The sequence below is a fragment of the Mustela nivalis genome (assembly GCF_964662115.1).
Source record: "Mustela nivalis genome assembly, chromosome: 1".
Lineage (NCBI taxonomy): Eukaryota > Metazoa > Chordata > Mammalia > Carnivora > Mustelidae > Mustela > Mustela nivalis.
The window spans coordinates 207,522,069-207,533,313 of record NC_139020.1 but is presented as its reverse complement, the minus strand read 5'-3'; the positions used below and the strand labels follow the sequence as shown (position 1 = coordinate 207,533,313).

The 11,245-nt window shown below is 57.3% G+C and overlaps 2 protein-coding genes across 7 annotated transcripts; one reads left to right on the top strand and one right to left on the bottom strand.

The window, feature by feature from the left end:
• Positions 1 to 51: 51 nt before the first annotated feature.
• GNG14 (G protein subunit gamma 14) lies at positions 52 to 4,290 on the top strand. Of its 3 annotated transcripts, XM_082730537.1 has the most exons (4): positions 52 to 306; positions 490 to 568; positions 3,930 to 4,022; positions 4,108 to 4,290. In XM_082730537.1, exons 3-4 carry the CDS (start codon positions 3,930 to 3,932, stop codon positions 4,231 to 4,233), a joined length of 219 nt encoding a protein of 72 aa, XP_082586663.1. In that variant the 5' UTR covers positions 52 to 306; positions 490 to 568; the 3' UTR covers positions 4,234 to 4,290. The 3 variants fall into 3 exon arrangements, with proteins under 3 accessions (XP_082586663.1, XP_082586664.1, XP_082586665.1); XM_082730538.1 differs by lacking the exon at positions 490 to 568 and having other exon boundaries at positions 223 to 306; XM_082730539.1 differs by lacking the exon at positions 52 to 306 and having other exon boundaries at positions 494 to 565.
• A 500-nt stretch (positions 4,291 to 4,790) lies between these two features.
• FBXW9 (F-box and WD repeat domain containing 9) lies at positions 4,791 to 11,204 on the bottom strand. Of its 4 annotated transcripts, XM_082730487.1 has the most exons (10): positions 9,532 to 11,204; positions 8,262 to 8,401; positions 8,056 to 8,184; positions 6,985 to 7,097; positions 6,808 to 6,899; positions 5,821 to 5,969; positions 5,617 to 5,730; positions 5,397 to 5,486; positions 5,238 to 5,303; positions 4,791 to 5,165 (listed from the first exon to the last, which is right to left on the bottom strand). In XM_082730487.1, the coding sequence occupies exons 1-10, from the start codon at positions 9,938 to 9,940 to the stop codon at positions 5,091 to 5,093; spliced, it is 1,377 nt and encodes a 458-aa protein (XP_082586613.1). In that variant the 5' UTR covers positions 9,941 to 11,204; the 3' UTR covers positions 4,791 to 5,090. The 4 variants fall into 4 exon arrangements, with proteins under 4 accessions (XP_082586613.1, XP_082586611.1, XP_082586612.1 ...); XM_082730485.1 differs by having other exon boundaries at positions 5,617 to 5,969; XM_082730486.1 differs by having other exon boundaries at positions 4,791 to 5,303.
• Between the last annotated feature and the right edge of the window lie 41 nt (positions 11,205 to 11,245).

Below are 11,245 nucleotides of genomic sequence, written 5' to 3'. Positions count from 1 at the left end.
CTGAGATGAATAACGATTCCTACTTTCACTGCCGCCTGCTGGAGACTCACCGCGTTGCGCGGCGCTTTCCCATTCGTTTCTGTCCCTTCTGGAAGGAGGGTGGCTTCTTAGACGTCGCCTTTGGACAGGATTCGAGTCATCAGGAAATGTCAAATAGTTTCTGCCCCTGAGCGTCTCTCGTCGAATGGTTTAGTGATCGTTGTCCGTACCTCTCAGGTCTCCAGAGCCGCCTCCACATGCTGCGTAACCCTGCGGGCCGTTGCAGCTGTCGCTTCTTCTGGGAAGCCTCCTCTGACCTTCCTCTGGGTAAGGGACCTCCTCTGGGATTCAAGGCTGACCTCTCTTTCCCTCCATCAAGACTGTGGGGTCTGTATCTCATGGATCCTCCTAGCGCTGCACAGGGTCTGGTCCAGGGGTACTCTTCTAAGCAGGCATTCTACAACTTAGGGAGTCTATACTATACGTTGGGCTCTGTGTTTGGCATTTCAGACTTATCAGTGAGCAAGATGCAGACCCTGCCCTCCTGGAGTCCACAGTTTGGGGAGCTAGAAAGCTAACAACAATAGTGGTAAGTGCTATTGAGGAGCCAAAATGATGATGTGTCTTTTAGGTAGGGGTGGATGGAGGGGGGGAGGTGGCCTTATTTGAAGCAACAGGTGATTGGGGAAGACGCCAAGGAGGTGACATTTGAGCCAAGGCCAGAAAAACCCCATACGTGAAGATTTGGGGAGGCCTTTATCCACCATCCCCCACTGGGAAAGAGAACTGGCAGTGCAAAGGTCCTGAGGCCAGAGATTAGCCCACTTGATTAGAGAAAGAGAACATCCTCCTAGACATCTTTGACAGTCCCCAGTTGGATCTCACTCCTCAGTTCCCACTCCTCCTAACCCAGCTCTCCCTGCAGTCTTCCACAGCTCAACAAAGAGCCCTCAGCTCAGCGAATAAGCCCTCCGTGCACCTAGTGGGCTCAACCCTGAAGAATTGAGCTTAATGTCTTTCCTTCTCTCACACTCACACTCATCCCTCAGCACCTCCACCAAGTTCTACCCACAAGATGGGTCCCAGATCCAGGTGCCTTTTCTTACTGTTAGAATTTGACATTCGGTTAGTTTCAGCTGTACAACATTATGATTGGTGTTTGTATCCAGGTCCTTCTCTCCATTCTCAAAGCCTCAACGCTGGGCTGCCTTCCCTCCAAACCATCTCCCTGCTGTGGTCAGAGAGCTCAATACACAGAAACCAGAAACATCGTTCCTTTTTAAAACTCTCTTATGCTGGCTTCTCCCTAGGAGTAAAATCCAGGGTCTTCACCGTGGCCTGTGAAGGGCCTGCTTACTTTCCTGCCCTCCTCTCCCACCACTTGTCCTCAGTTCCTTCCTTTCTGGTTACATCGGCCTCCTCGCTGTCCGAGAACCCACCAAGCTTGTTTCCTGACCTTTGACGTACCCGCTGCTCCTTCTGCCTGGAATACCCTCTTTTCCAGCTCCTTCTCTGAATCTCTGTCTAAATATTACCTCGTCCAAGAGGCCTGCTCTGACCACCTGACTCCCCACTTACCTTGCTCATCATTCTCTTTCATTTTGTCTGCTGTTGTCCGTCCCTCCCTGATGACAGCGGCCACTCTGTGCAGGCAGGATTGTCTGGGCTCGCCGCTGTTTCTCTTACTCTGTGCAGTGATCGCATACTGTGATCTCAGCAAATATGTTGAATGAATCAGTGAGCCCACACAGGGGCATCAGGGTGATCCGGGAATCCAGGAATGAAGGAAGGGAAGAGGTCAATAAATGAACTCAGGGACGCCTGCTGGCTCTGTCAGTGGAGCTTGTGAGTCCTGATCTCGAGGTTGTGAGTTTGAGCCCCACGCTGGGTGTAGAGATTACTTAACGATAAAATCTGTAAAAGAAAAAAAAAAAGGAAAATTCAGAACAGGTAGAAGGTGCCAGAGCAGACAGAGCCCTCTGGGCAGTAGTAAAGATGGGTTTAAAAAGGCTGGGAAACGATTGGAGAGTTTTAAGATTTTTTATGTATTTGTCAGAGAGACAGAGAGCACACAGGCAGGGGGAGCAGAAGGCAGAGGGAGAAGCAGGCTCTCCACTGAGCAAGGAGTCAGATGCAGGACTTGATCCCAGGCCCCTGGGATCATGACCTTAGCCAAAGGCAGATGCTTAACTGACCAAGCCACCCAGGCATCCCAACCATGAGAGAGTTTTTACTTCCCCCAACTTTAAAAAAAAAACTTTTATTTTTGAGTAAGCTCTACACACAACATGGGGCTCAAACTCACAACCCTGAGATCAAGAGGCAGCCAAGCCCTCCACCAACTTTTTTTTTATTGTAGTAAAACATATAACATAAAATTTATTATCACATTTATTAATTTATTCAAGTATGCGGTTCTATGGCATTAAGCACATTTACACTGTTGTACAAACATGGCCACTGTCCATCTCTACAGTGTTTTCATCATCCCAAACTGAAACTCTGTCCCCATTAAACACTAACTCCCTGTCCCCCGCCCCCAGCCACCCACCATCTACTTCCTGTCTCTGGATTTGACATCCCTAGGGAGGTCATGTAACGGGCTCATACCTTATCAGTCATTTTCTTTTTCTTTTTTTTTTTTTTTTAAGATTTTATTTATTTATTTGAGAGAGAGACAGGGAGAGAGAGCATGAGTGAGGAGAAAGGCAGAGAGAGCAGCAGACTCCCCGTGGAGCTGGGAGCCCGATGCGGGACTCGATCCCGGGACTCCGAGATCATGACCTGAGCTGAAGGCAGTTGTCCAACCAACTGAGCCACCCAGGCGTCCCTTTATCCGTCATTTTCTGACTGGCTTATTTCACTTAACATATGCCTTCAAGGGTTTTCCATGTTGTAATGTGATTTGTTTTTCACCAGACCCCACTGGCTGCCTCGGGGAGCAAACGGGCAGGGGGGAAAGGCAGGGCAAGGGAGACGAGGCGGAGGCGCCTGTGCTGGTCCAGGCCAGCGGAGGTGGGAGCAGGACCTGGGACATGCCAGCGGACGTGGAGAAACATGACCGGATTGAGAAGCTAATTTGAGGTTGATCTGATGGCTCCTAAGAAAAGCTCGGACATCGGGACACCAGAAAGAGAGGGTCCAAGGAGTTGAAGATGTGGGCCAGGGCATTTGAGCGGATGGTGGTGAACTGGGGGCAGAAGGTCTTGGGGGAAGACAATCCCGAGTCCAGCTTTGGCTGAGCTAGGCGAGAGACCCCTGGGAGCCCAGTGCGGCAGACGGAGGCGGCAGTGGGCTCTGCGGGTGGATATGAGATCAGGGAAAGCTCTGGGATGGGGACAGAAGGAGCCATCAGCATAAGCAAGTAGACAGAGTTCTCTGTGGAGAAGATCCCGGCTGGTGAGTGTAGACAGGGGAGAGACAGGGCTTCACCTGAGCCAAGGTACACTCTGTATGTGGTAGGGGGGTGGGGGCAGAGGCTGGCAAAGGAGGAGGGTTGGGGCCCATCGGCAGAGGATCAAGCAGGTCAGTGAGAAGCCAGGGCCCCCAAGCTCCCCCAGCGAAGGTGACACGTGACACCAGGGCAGCCACTGGGCCCCCTGGGGCAGGGACCCCCTCAGCTGAGGCAGCTGCTGCCGCTGGTGACATTTCACTCCATGAGTGTCTTGGCTTCAAAGTCACTGCAGGGGTGGGGGAGGGATCGGAGGGGGCTGGAGAGGCCAGGCTGGCCAGGGAGGGAGCCAGAGCCGGGCTGCTGGAGGACCGAGCAGTCAGGAATCAGCTGCAGTCCTCAAGCTGAAGTACGTGGTCCTGACGGGTCGGGGACCCACCACCCCCTTCCCACAGCCCCCAGGGGGACACTGGCGGCGGCGAGGGGACTCTCGGGTAGCCGTGTGGCTCAGAGACTGGAATCGAGCCCACTGCCCATGACCCCTCTCACTTTCCTGCAGATGTCCAGCAAGGTGGCCATTGGCAGTGACATCGGGCAGGCCCGCCGGGCCGTGGAGCAGCTGCGGATGGAGGCAGGCATCGAACGCGTGAAGGTGAGGGCCAGGGTGGTGGCACGGGCGTGTCTGGGCGAGGGGGCAGGTGGGCAGCCCCGGCCTGGCTGACCAGTCTGGCCTGCAGGTGTCCAAGGCAGCCTCCGACCTGCTGCAGTTCTGCATGGAGCAGGCCAAGAGCGACCCCTTCCTCGTGGGCATCCCCGCTGCCACCAACCCCTTCAAGGAGAAGAAGCCCTGCACCATCCTGTGACCTCCACGGCCCTGACCACCCGGGAGGCCGCAATAAACATGAAGTGAGGGATCCCCAGGACGTGGCTTGGCCAGGCTTCGGTGGGGGCAGAGGGGGCCCCTGCTGGGAGCTACGGGCGCATCTAGCGCAACCCCCATCCCCCACCGGCTCTAGGGTCCTGGCCCCAGCAGCACACATGTCCTGCACCCCCAGAAGGACGGCACACACCTTCCCGACCCCTCTCTGCCCCCCCGCACCCGTGGGGTGGCCTCAGCAGATCCCCTTGCCCACCACACAAACGCGCCCAGGGTAAGAGTCCCAGGCTGGGTGCCAACACGCATCACACACACACACACACACACACACACACGCCATTACACAAACATGTGCAAACCCTTGAGAGCCTCCCCTTCCTCACACACACCCACATCCACTGGCCCACAGACAAGCGTAGACAAGGTTATTGTTACAACACTCACAGCCAGACCTGCCTCCCCCGCGACATAGACTGTCTCCAAGACGGTGACACACCCGGCGGCGCCTCCCAGTCCCAAGCAAGCACAGGCAGGGTCCTCGAGGGACACCAGTACATCAGGTTTATTTCTCCTTCGCTCTGGAAGGAAAGCAGGTATCCAAATCCTAACAAAAACAGGGCCCCAGGGAGGGGAGCAGTCCCCTGGGTGGGCCTGAACACCAGGCTCACCTCCCCTGGCGTGGGCCATGGCCTGTGGGGCACAGCTCACCACGGCCCAGACTCCTTGTGCCTCAGGGCTTCGGGACAGGGCAGGGGCAGCACCAGCACAGGGGGGATGGTCCCCCGAGAACAGAGGCCACGGCCCAGCCTGTGGGTCGGCAGATCCACGTCCGCATCCTCCTGCTCAGGCCTGCAGCCTCCAGACCTCCAGTGACAGGCCTCCAGAGGCAGCGACCACCAGGTTGCCCTCTGCGCAGATCTGGGGATGCAGGGCAGAGGGAGTCAGGGGCGCGCTGGGCACCTGGACAAGGCGCACGGGGCAGGGCCTTACCCCATTCAGCACGTTGTTGTGGCTTCGGGTGCAGATGGTCCTCGGCGGGTCCGTAGGCACGTGCACCTGGGGGGCGGGGGGCAGTGGGCAAAGGTCTGGCCATGGGCTGCTGGCTGGTGGGGGCAGGGTAAGGGAGAGGGGCCTGTCTCGGGGGCTCACCCGGATGGTCTTGTCGGTGGATGTGGTGTACAAGGCCCCCAGTGAGTGTTTGATCCCTGTGATCTGAGACCTGTGGCCCACGTCAAAAGACTGCAGGAAGGAGGGACAGGGAACACTCAGGAAAGGCCTTGCCCAGGGTCAGCCCGCCAGCTGCCCAGGGGTTCAGGAGGTAGGGAGGAGGCCCAGGGACTGTTGGGCAGGGGCCAGCTCCCTGGCGGACCCGGACGAGCTGGAAGCGGCCGTTGTGGTTGGCGAAGACGTGCAGCAGGCCCTGGTTGTCACCAGCCCAGAGCTGGGGCTCCTGGTAGGACATGCAGAGCAGGTAGGAGTCCAGCTGCAGGAGGAATGCGGGACAGAGCAGCTCAGGCCGGGCCAAGCCACCACCCCATGCCCGGTCCCTGCGGCTCCCCCGGGGAGGGTCCACCTGCAGCCGCTGCAGGACGCTGTTGGCCCTGCGGTCGAACACCACGAGCGTGTGGTCCTCGCTGCCCGAGATGATGTGCCGGTCGTCAGCCAGCAGCGCCAGCACCGCACTGGAGTGCAGCCGTCGGCTCTTCAGCAGGGTCGGGCCGACTTCGGGAGTGATGCGGCGAGGAGGGAGACATCAGAGCCCCTGCCCCCCGCCCCCCGCCCGCCCCTATCCCGCTTGGCACAACCCTTGGTCTGCTCTGCCTGCCCCCATCCCGTCTCTCTTCTCTCTGGTCCCAGCAAGGACTGGGGCCATCCAGGGCCCCCGGATCTCAGCCCTCCCAGCCCCCGGGCCAATCCCATCTGCTCTCCGTACCTAGCCAACCTCAGCGAGTTCCCACATTAAATGCTTCCGCTCCCAGGCAGGTCTGAGCCAAGCCCCACTCCCATAACCAGGCCCCCGCCTCTGGCCCCTCCTGGGAAAAGACCCCTAGCCCTACAATTAAAATAAGAATGAATAAAGAAAGAAACAATAGAAAAGGCTTTGGTGCTGGGCAGTGTTTTCCTAGGCTTTTTATGTAAACCAATATTTATTCTACCAATGTTCCTACTGTCCTCTCCTCCTATGAACCCTATGGGGTTGGGGTTACTATCCAGAACCTACAGACGGGGACACTGAGGTTCAAGCTTGACAGCGAGGACGGGGGCAGGGGTAGTCAGGGTTCTAGGGGCTGCTCCACCTCCCACAGTATTGAGGCTCAGAGGATCTCCCGCCGTCCAGACCCCCAGGTGGAGGGGGGCTGCCTCTGCCCCCAACATCCATCCCCCGCCAGCTGCCTCTGCGGGCCCAGCAACAGCACGGGCCGCTCGGCGTGGTCAGCATCTGGTTGAGACTGTCATCCCAGCCAGGCTGTGAGGTCCAAGTGTCTCCTTCCCCAGCATGACCCTGGAGACCCCAAGCGGCCCTCCTCTCCCCACCCGGGTCCCTGGGCCCCCAGCCCACCTCTGGGGTCGTAGACGGTCACCTTCTTGTCATAGGTGCCAGTCACCAGGATGTCAGGCCGGTAGGACAAGCACAGCACAGCCGCCTTGCCCCTGGGAACACACGGAGCCTGAGGCTTGGGCTGTGACTAGCTGGGACCCAGCCCGGCCCCGCCTTCCCACCCAGGACCCCACACACTTGATCTCGCCGAACTGCTGCCCATCAGCTGCCATGTCCCAGAGCTTCACCGTGCTGTCCCAGGAACCAGAGCACACACGGTGGTCCAGCGCCGCCAGCGACCACACCCAGCCCTGCAGACCAGACCCAATGGTCACCCCCATTCCAAAGGTAACCAAACCAAGGGTCGGAGGAGGGAGACAGCTGACCCCAGAAGCCAGAGCAAGGCAGCTCCAAGTAGAGGTCAGGACTTAGGTCGGTGGGTCTGTCTGACTTCAGAGCCTGGCATGTGCACACCCACATACAATGATACTCCTAAGTCCAGTCCCTGCCAGACTCAGCACCTGTGGTGGTTGGAGCCACGTAACAAGTCGATTAAAAGTGGGGCTTCCACTCCATGACTGGAGCAAATGACATGCTCTCCCTGTTTCTTCACTGGGAAAATGGGCACCAAAAAACAGCGCCTGCCTTGGGAGCTAACAGGCACAAATCACTGGCTGGTGGCTAACCCATTCCTCACCAAACTCCCTGAGCAGAGTGCTGTAACCGGGTCGCATGCTACAAACGAGGACACTGGAGCACAGAGAGGTTGTGTCTCTTGCCCAAGGTCACACAGCCAGGAAGGAGCAGAATAGGGATTTGAACCCAGTGGCCTAGCTCCGGCACCAAGCTCTTGGCCACCTGCCTACACCACCTCGGTGACTGGTGGCAGTGGTTTTCTTCCACAGCCGCTTCTCATGAGATGACCGCCATGCTCAGAGCTTTGTGAGCCTCACAGGCAGCCTCGAAACTGCCCTGCCCTATGCCTCTCAAGTATCCCTGATGTCCCCCCGAGTGCCTGCTGTGTATCCCAGCCCACGTAAAGCTCTACGGCATAGCCATCTCATTCATGCTCATCTTAAACGAGCCCTAGACACAGGCAGAAATGGAGGCCGAGAGAAGTCCCGCATCTCACCCAATGTCACACTAGTCATGGCAGAGCAAGATTTAAATCCACAACGTCTGGTGCCAAAACGAAACTCCTGCCCTTAACCATGGCACCCTACTCAGGCCCCACCCCTCCATCCCCTGTCTGGCCTCCTAACCCCTCACCTTGTGGGTGCTGTTCTTCTCGGTGCCCAAGGCCTTGACTAGAACCTGACTGGGTTCCACCCCCAGCTGCCGCAGGTCCCACAGATTGACATTGCGATCTCGGGAGCCCGACAGACAGAACGCACCGCCCTGAGAAGAAAACAAGGTGGTGGCCTCAGAATCACCCTGGCCCAGCCCTGCCTGCCCCCCACTGAGCCCCACCTCACCTGGAGCAGCAGCACCGAGTCAATAGAAGCAAAGTGCCCATCAGCCAAACAGAAGTACTCAGCCCAGCGCCCATCCTCCGCCCAGCGTGACAGGTGCTGCTCCAGCTCGATGCAGGCTGTCGGCCAGTCGAAGTCCTCCTCTGTGGGGCATCGTGAGCAGGGTCCCCAGTGGGCAGGAATCCTGACATCCACAGCAGCTGTCCAAGCCCATCCCTGGCTTCCAGGAAGCCCAACCTTCACCAGACTTGGAGAGAACCCCACCTGGATCCCTGACCCCACACAAGAAGGCCTAGAATCTAGCTTTGGGACCACCAACTACCCACCTTCCAAGCAGGCTTAGGACTACTCACCCCAGTTTCCAAAAATAGAGTAACTAGAGCCTCCGGACCATCTTTGCAGGTCTCAACCCCCGACCCAAGTGTGGAGGACAGTAGCCTCAGGATGTTAAGGTCCTGCCTCAACCCTCAGGCAAAGCATCAGAACTAGGACATTTTGCCTCCACAATCTCAACCAAACCCAGGGAAGTGTTCTCAGATTAGTTTCTGTAAACGTGGGAACCTTGTCAAGTGACTCAAGGGCTAGATGCAGAGATTCAGTGGTATAATGGGGCACGACCAACTATGTTTATCAGGCTGTTCGGGAAAGCCCCACCAGTTGAAGCTGACCAAGCTGTCTTATCCCCCAGCTATCAGTGACCTCAGGGACAGGAGGAATTACCACCAGCCCCCAGCCTAGGTTAGACCCTGGGCTTGAGGATTTATCTGTGATTGCTAGTAGCAGGGATCCTAACCTCTTAAGATGTGGCTTGATTTAAAGGTTGCAGGCTCGGGGCCTTTAGTCCCTGCCCCATCCCTACCTAGATCAAGACTGTAAGGGTGGGGAGCTTTGACATCATCAACTGCTAGCTCAGCATCTATACCCAGAGGATTCTTGGCCTTACCCTGAACCCCAAGAGATTCCAATTGCTAAGACTTCAAGTCCCTGTGTCAACCTCCAGCCAGGGGTCAGGTCTGTGGTACCACCAGACCCGTAGCCTAAGGCTCATTGGATCCTGAGTTCAGCGACACCAGCCCCCCAAGGTAGATTTCCACAGCCCCAGGAGCCCCAGCGCCTAGCTCATGGTGCACCAAGAGGTCAAGGGCTTTGGCAGCATCGATAACTACCTCAGCCTCCACCCAAGCCAGGCCAACCAGGAAGTGTGCTTCAGGGCGGTGCTCACAGCATCCCAGCCTAACCTGGGCAGCTGACCCTGGCCCCCAGGCGCGCGCACCTTCTACCACTGGGTAGGGCGCGCGCACGCGGCGCTGCGCGCGTAGCCTCCAGGTGACCCGGTCACGCACGAGGTCGCGCAGCGTGTGGCACACGCGTGGCAGGACGTGGAGCACCAGGCGGGCGTCTAGGTAGGCGCAGATCTCGAGCAGCAGCTCCGGAGGAAGGCTCAGCAGTCCCGGGACCCCCACGGGCGCACCCTTGGACGCCGCCCGCGGCTCCAGGGCGCCAGGGGATGCGACGGGCGCGGACAGCAAAGGGGCGCGTGGGGGCCCCTCCCCGACTTTCGGCGGACTGAGCACGCGGGCCACGTAAGCCTCGGCCTGCGCGTCGGGGTCGGGCTCCGACTCCGGGTCCGAGTCATCTTCCCAGGCGCGGGGATCGTCTCGCGGCCCTGGGGGCAGCTCCATGGCGACCGGGGTGGGCGCGGCCAGCCGGGCCCTGTCAGCCGAGGGCCCGCGTCCCGTCTCCTAGGCAGCGCAAAGGCACTTCCGGCGCCGCTTGATGACGTGTCGGCGCAGCGCCGACCGGAAGGGAGTGCCACGTGCGGGAACAGGTCGGGTGTTAGAATCACGCTGTTCTGAGGGCTCCGGTGTTGCAGCTGCTGCAGCCTTGGGCTAGAAAATGCCTATTCCTGTTTCCAGCGTTTGTTAAACAGGCATCTGTGGCGGTGCTGATGCGGACGGGCGGCTGAGCATGGCTCGACGCGGTTCTGTCCAAAGCACCTCTCACAGGTGGCACTGAGCTTAGAAATGCAGCCCCTGAGTTGAGGCTAAACCGCACTTCCGGAAACAGAAACGTGCAGCTCTAGCGCAGGGGCTTCAAGTTCTCTGAATTATCTACCACCACCCTATCTCTTATTTATCGAAAGCGTCTCTTGAGCCAGGCAGTATTAACCGATCCATGTAAATGTCTCAGAGCATTGCTGTTCAGCTTCTTTGGATATCCACGTGGCTCTTTGCTCAGCTATCACCTTCGCAGTGAGGCCTTCTCAGAGTATCCTACTGTAAAGCTGACCATCTTACCAACGTTCTCTCTCCCCTCCCAACTTTTTCTCTATGGGACATACCACTGTTCCGCAGTTTATCTCCTATTCGCTCACCAGAATGTACAACACGTTTGTTGAATGAATGCTGGGTATATGTCAATGTCAGGTTTTTGTTTCTTTTCCCGAGTCCATGCAGGTGACCTTTGGCCAGGTTGAAGTAGCAGCAAGATTTTATTGAGGCTGTGTGTCCCAAGAACTTAGCAATTCTCATTTGCCTCTGTAATGCTGCTCACACCTACCAGACCTCCCACAGGCCAAGTGCCAAGCTTAGCTTCCTACAAAACTGTCCAACCTGCCCAGTGACCCAGAGTTGTGAGGCTAACCAAAGATGAGGGTGCCACAAAACTGCCCCTTAATTTAGTGTAAGGCGATGGGATCTTGAACTTGGGCTGTGACACTAATAGCTCCCTTTTAAACTGAGCTCAAGACATTCAGTGAGCTGTAACTCCGTTCCAGGGGACACCACACATGTGTGTGTTACCACATCTCATCTTTTTCCTTCACATTCACCTTCCCATTTTACCGGGAAGGAAAGTGAGAGGCTTGGGGTCCCAAGAAATGTGCCTGGGTAACACCTACTTATTTCCCTCCTCCCGAATTATTTCCTGAGTCCTGTACATTCCAAGCCCCCCTCCACGTCTTTTCTCTACTGCCAAAGCCAAGCATA

Bases quoted from the DNA above. Each gene is read 5' to 3' on its own strand.
- GNG14 (XM_082730537.1), top strand. From the start codon at position 3,930: ATGTCCAGCAAGGTGGCCATTGGCAGTGACATCGGGCAGGCCCGCCGG. The intron at 4,023-4,107 runs GTGAGGGCCAGG...TCTGGCCTGCAG, and splicing joins CAGGCATCGAACGCGTGAAG to GTGTCCAAGGCAGCCTCCGA.
- FBXW9 (XM_082730484.1), bottom strand. From the start codon at position 9,940: ATGGAGCTGCCCCCAGGGCCGCGAGACGATCCCCGCGCCTGGGAAGAT. The intron at 8,402-9,531 runs GTGCGCGCGCCT...GATGCCCCACAG, and splicing joins GCCCTACCCAGTGGTAGAAG to AGGAGGACTTCGACTGGCCG. The intron at 6,900-6,984 runs GTGTGTGGGGTC...GTGTGTTCCCAG, and splicing joins CAGCAGTTCGGCGAGATCAA to GGGCAAGGCGGCTGTGCTGT.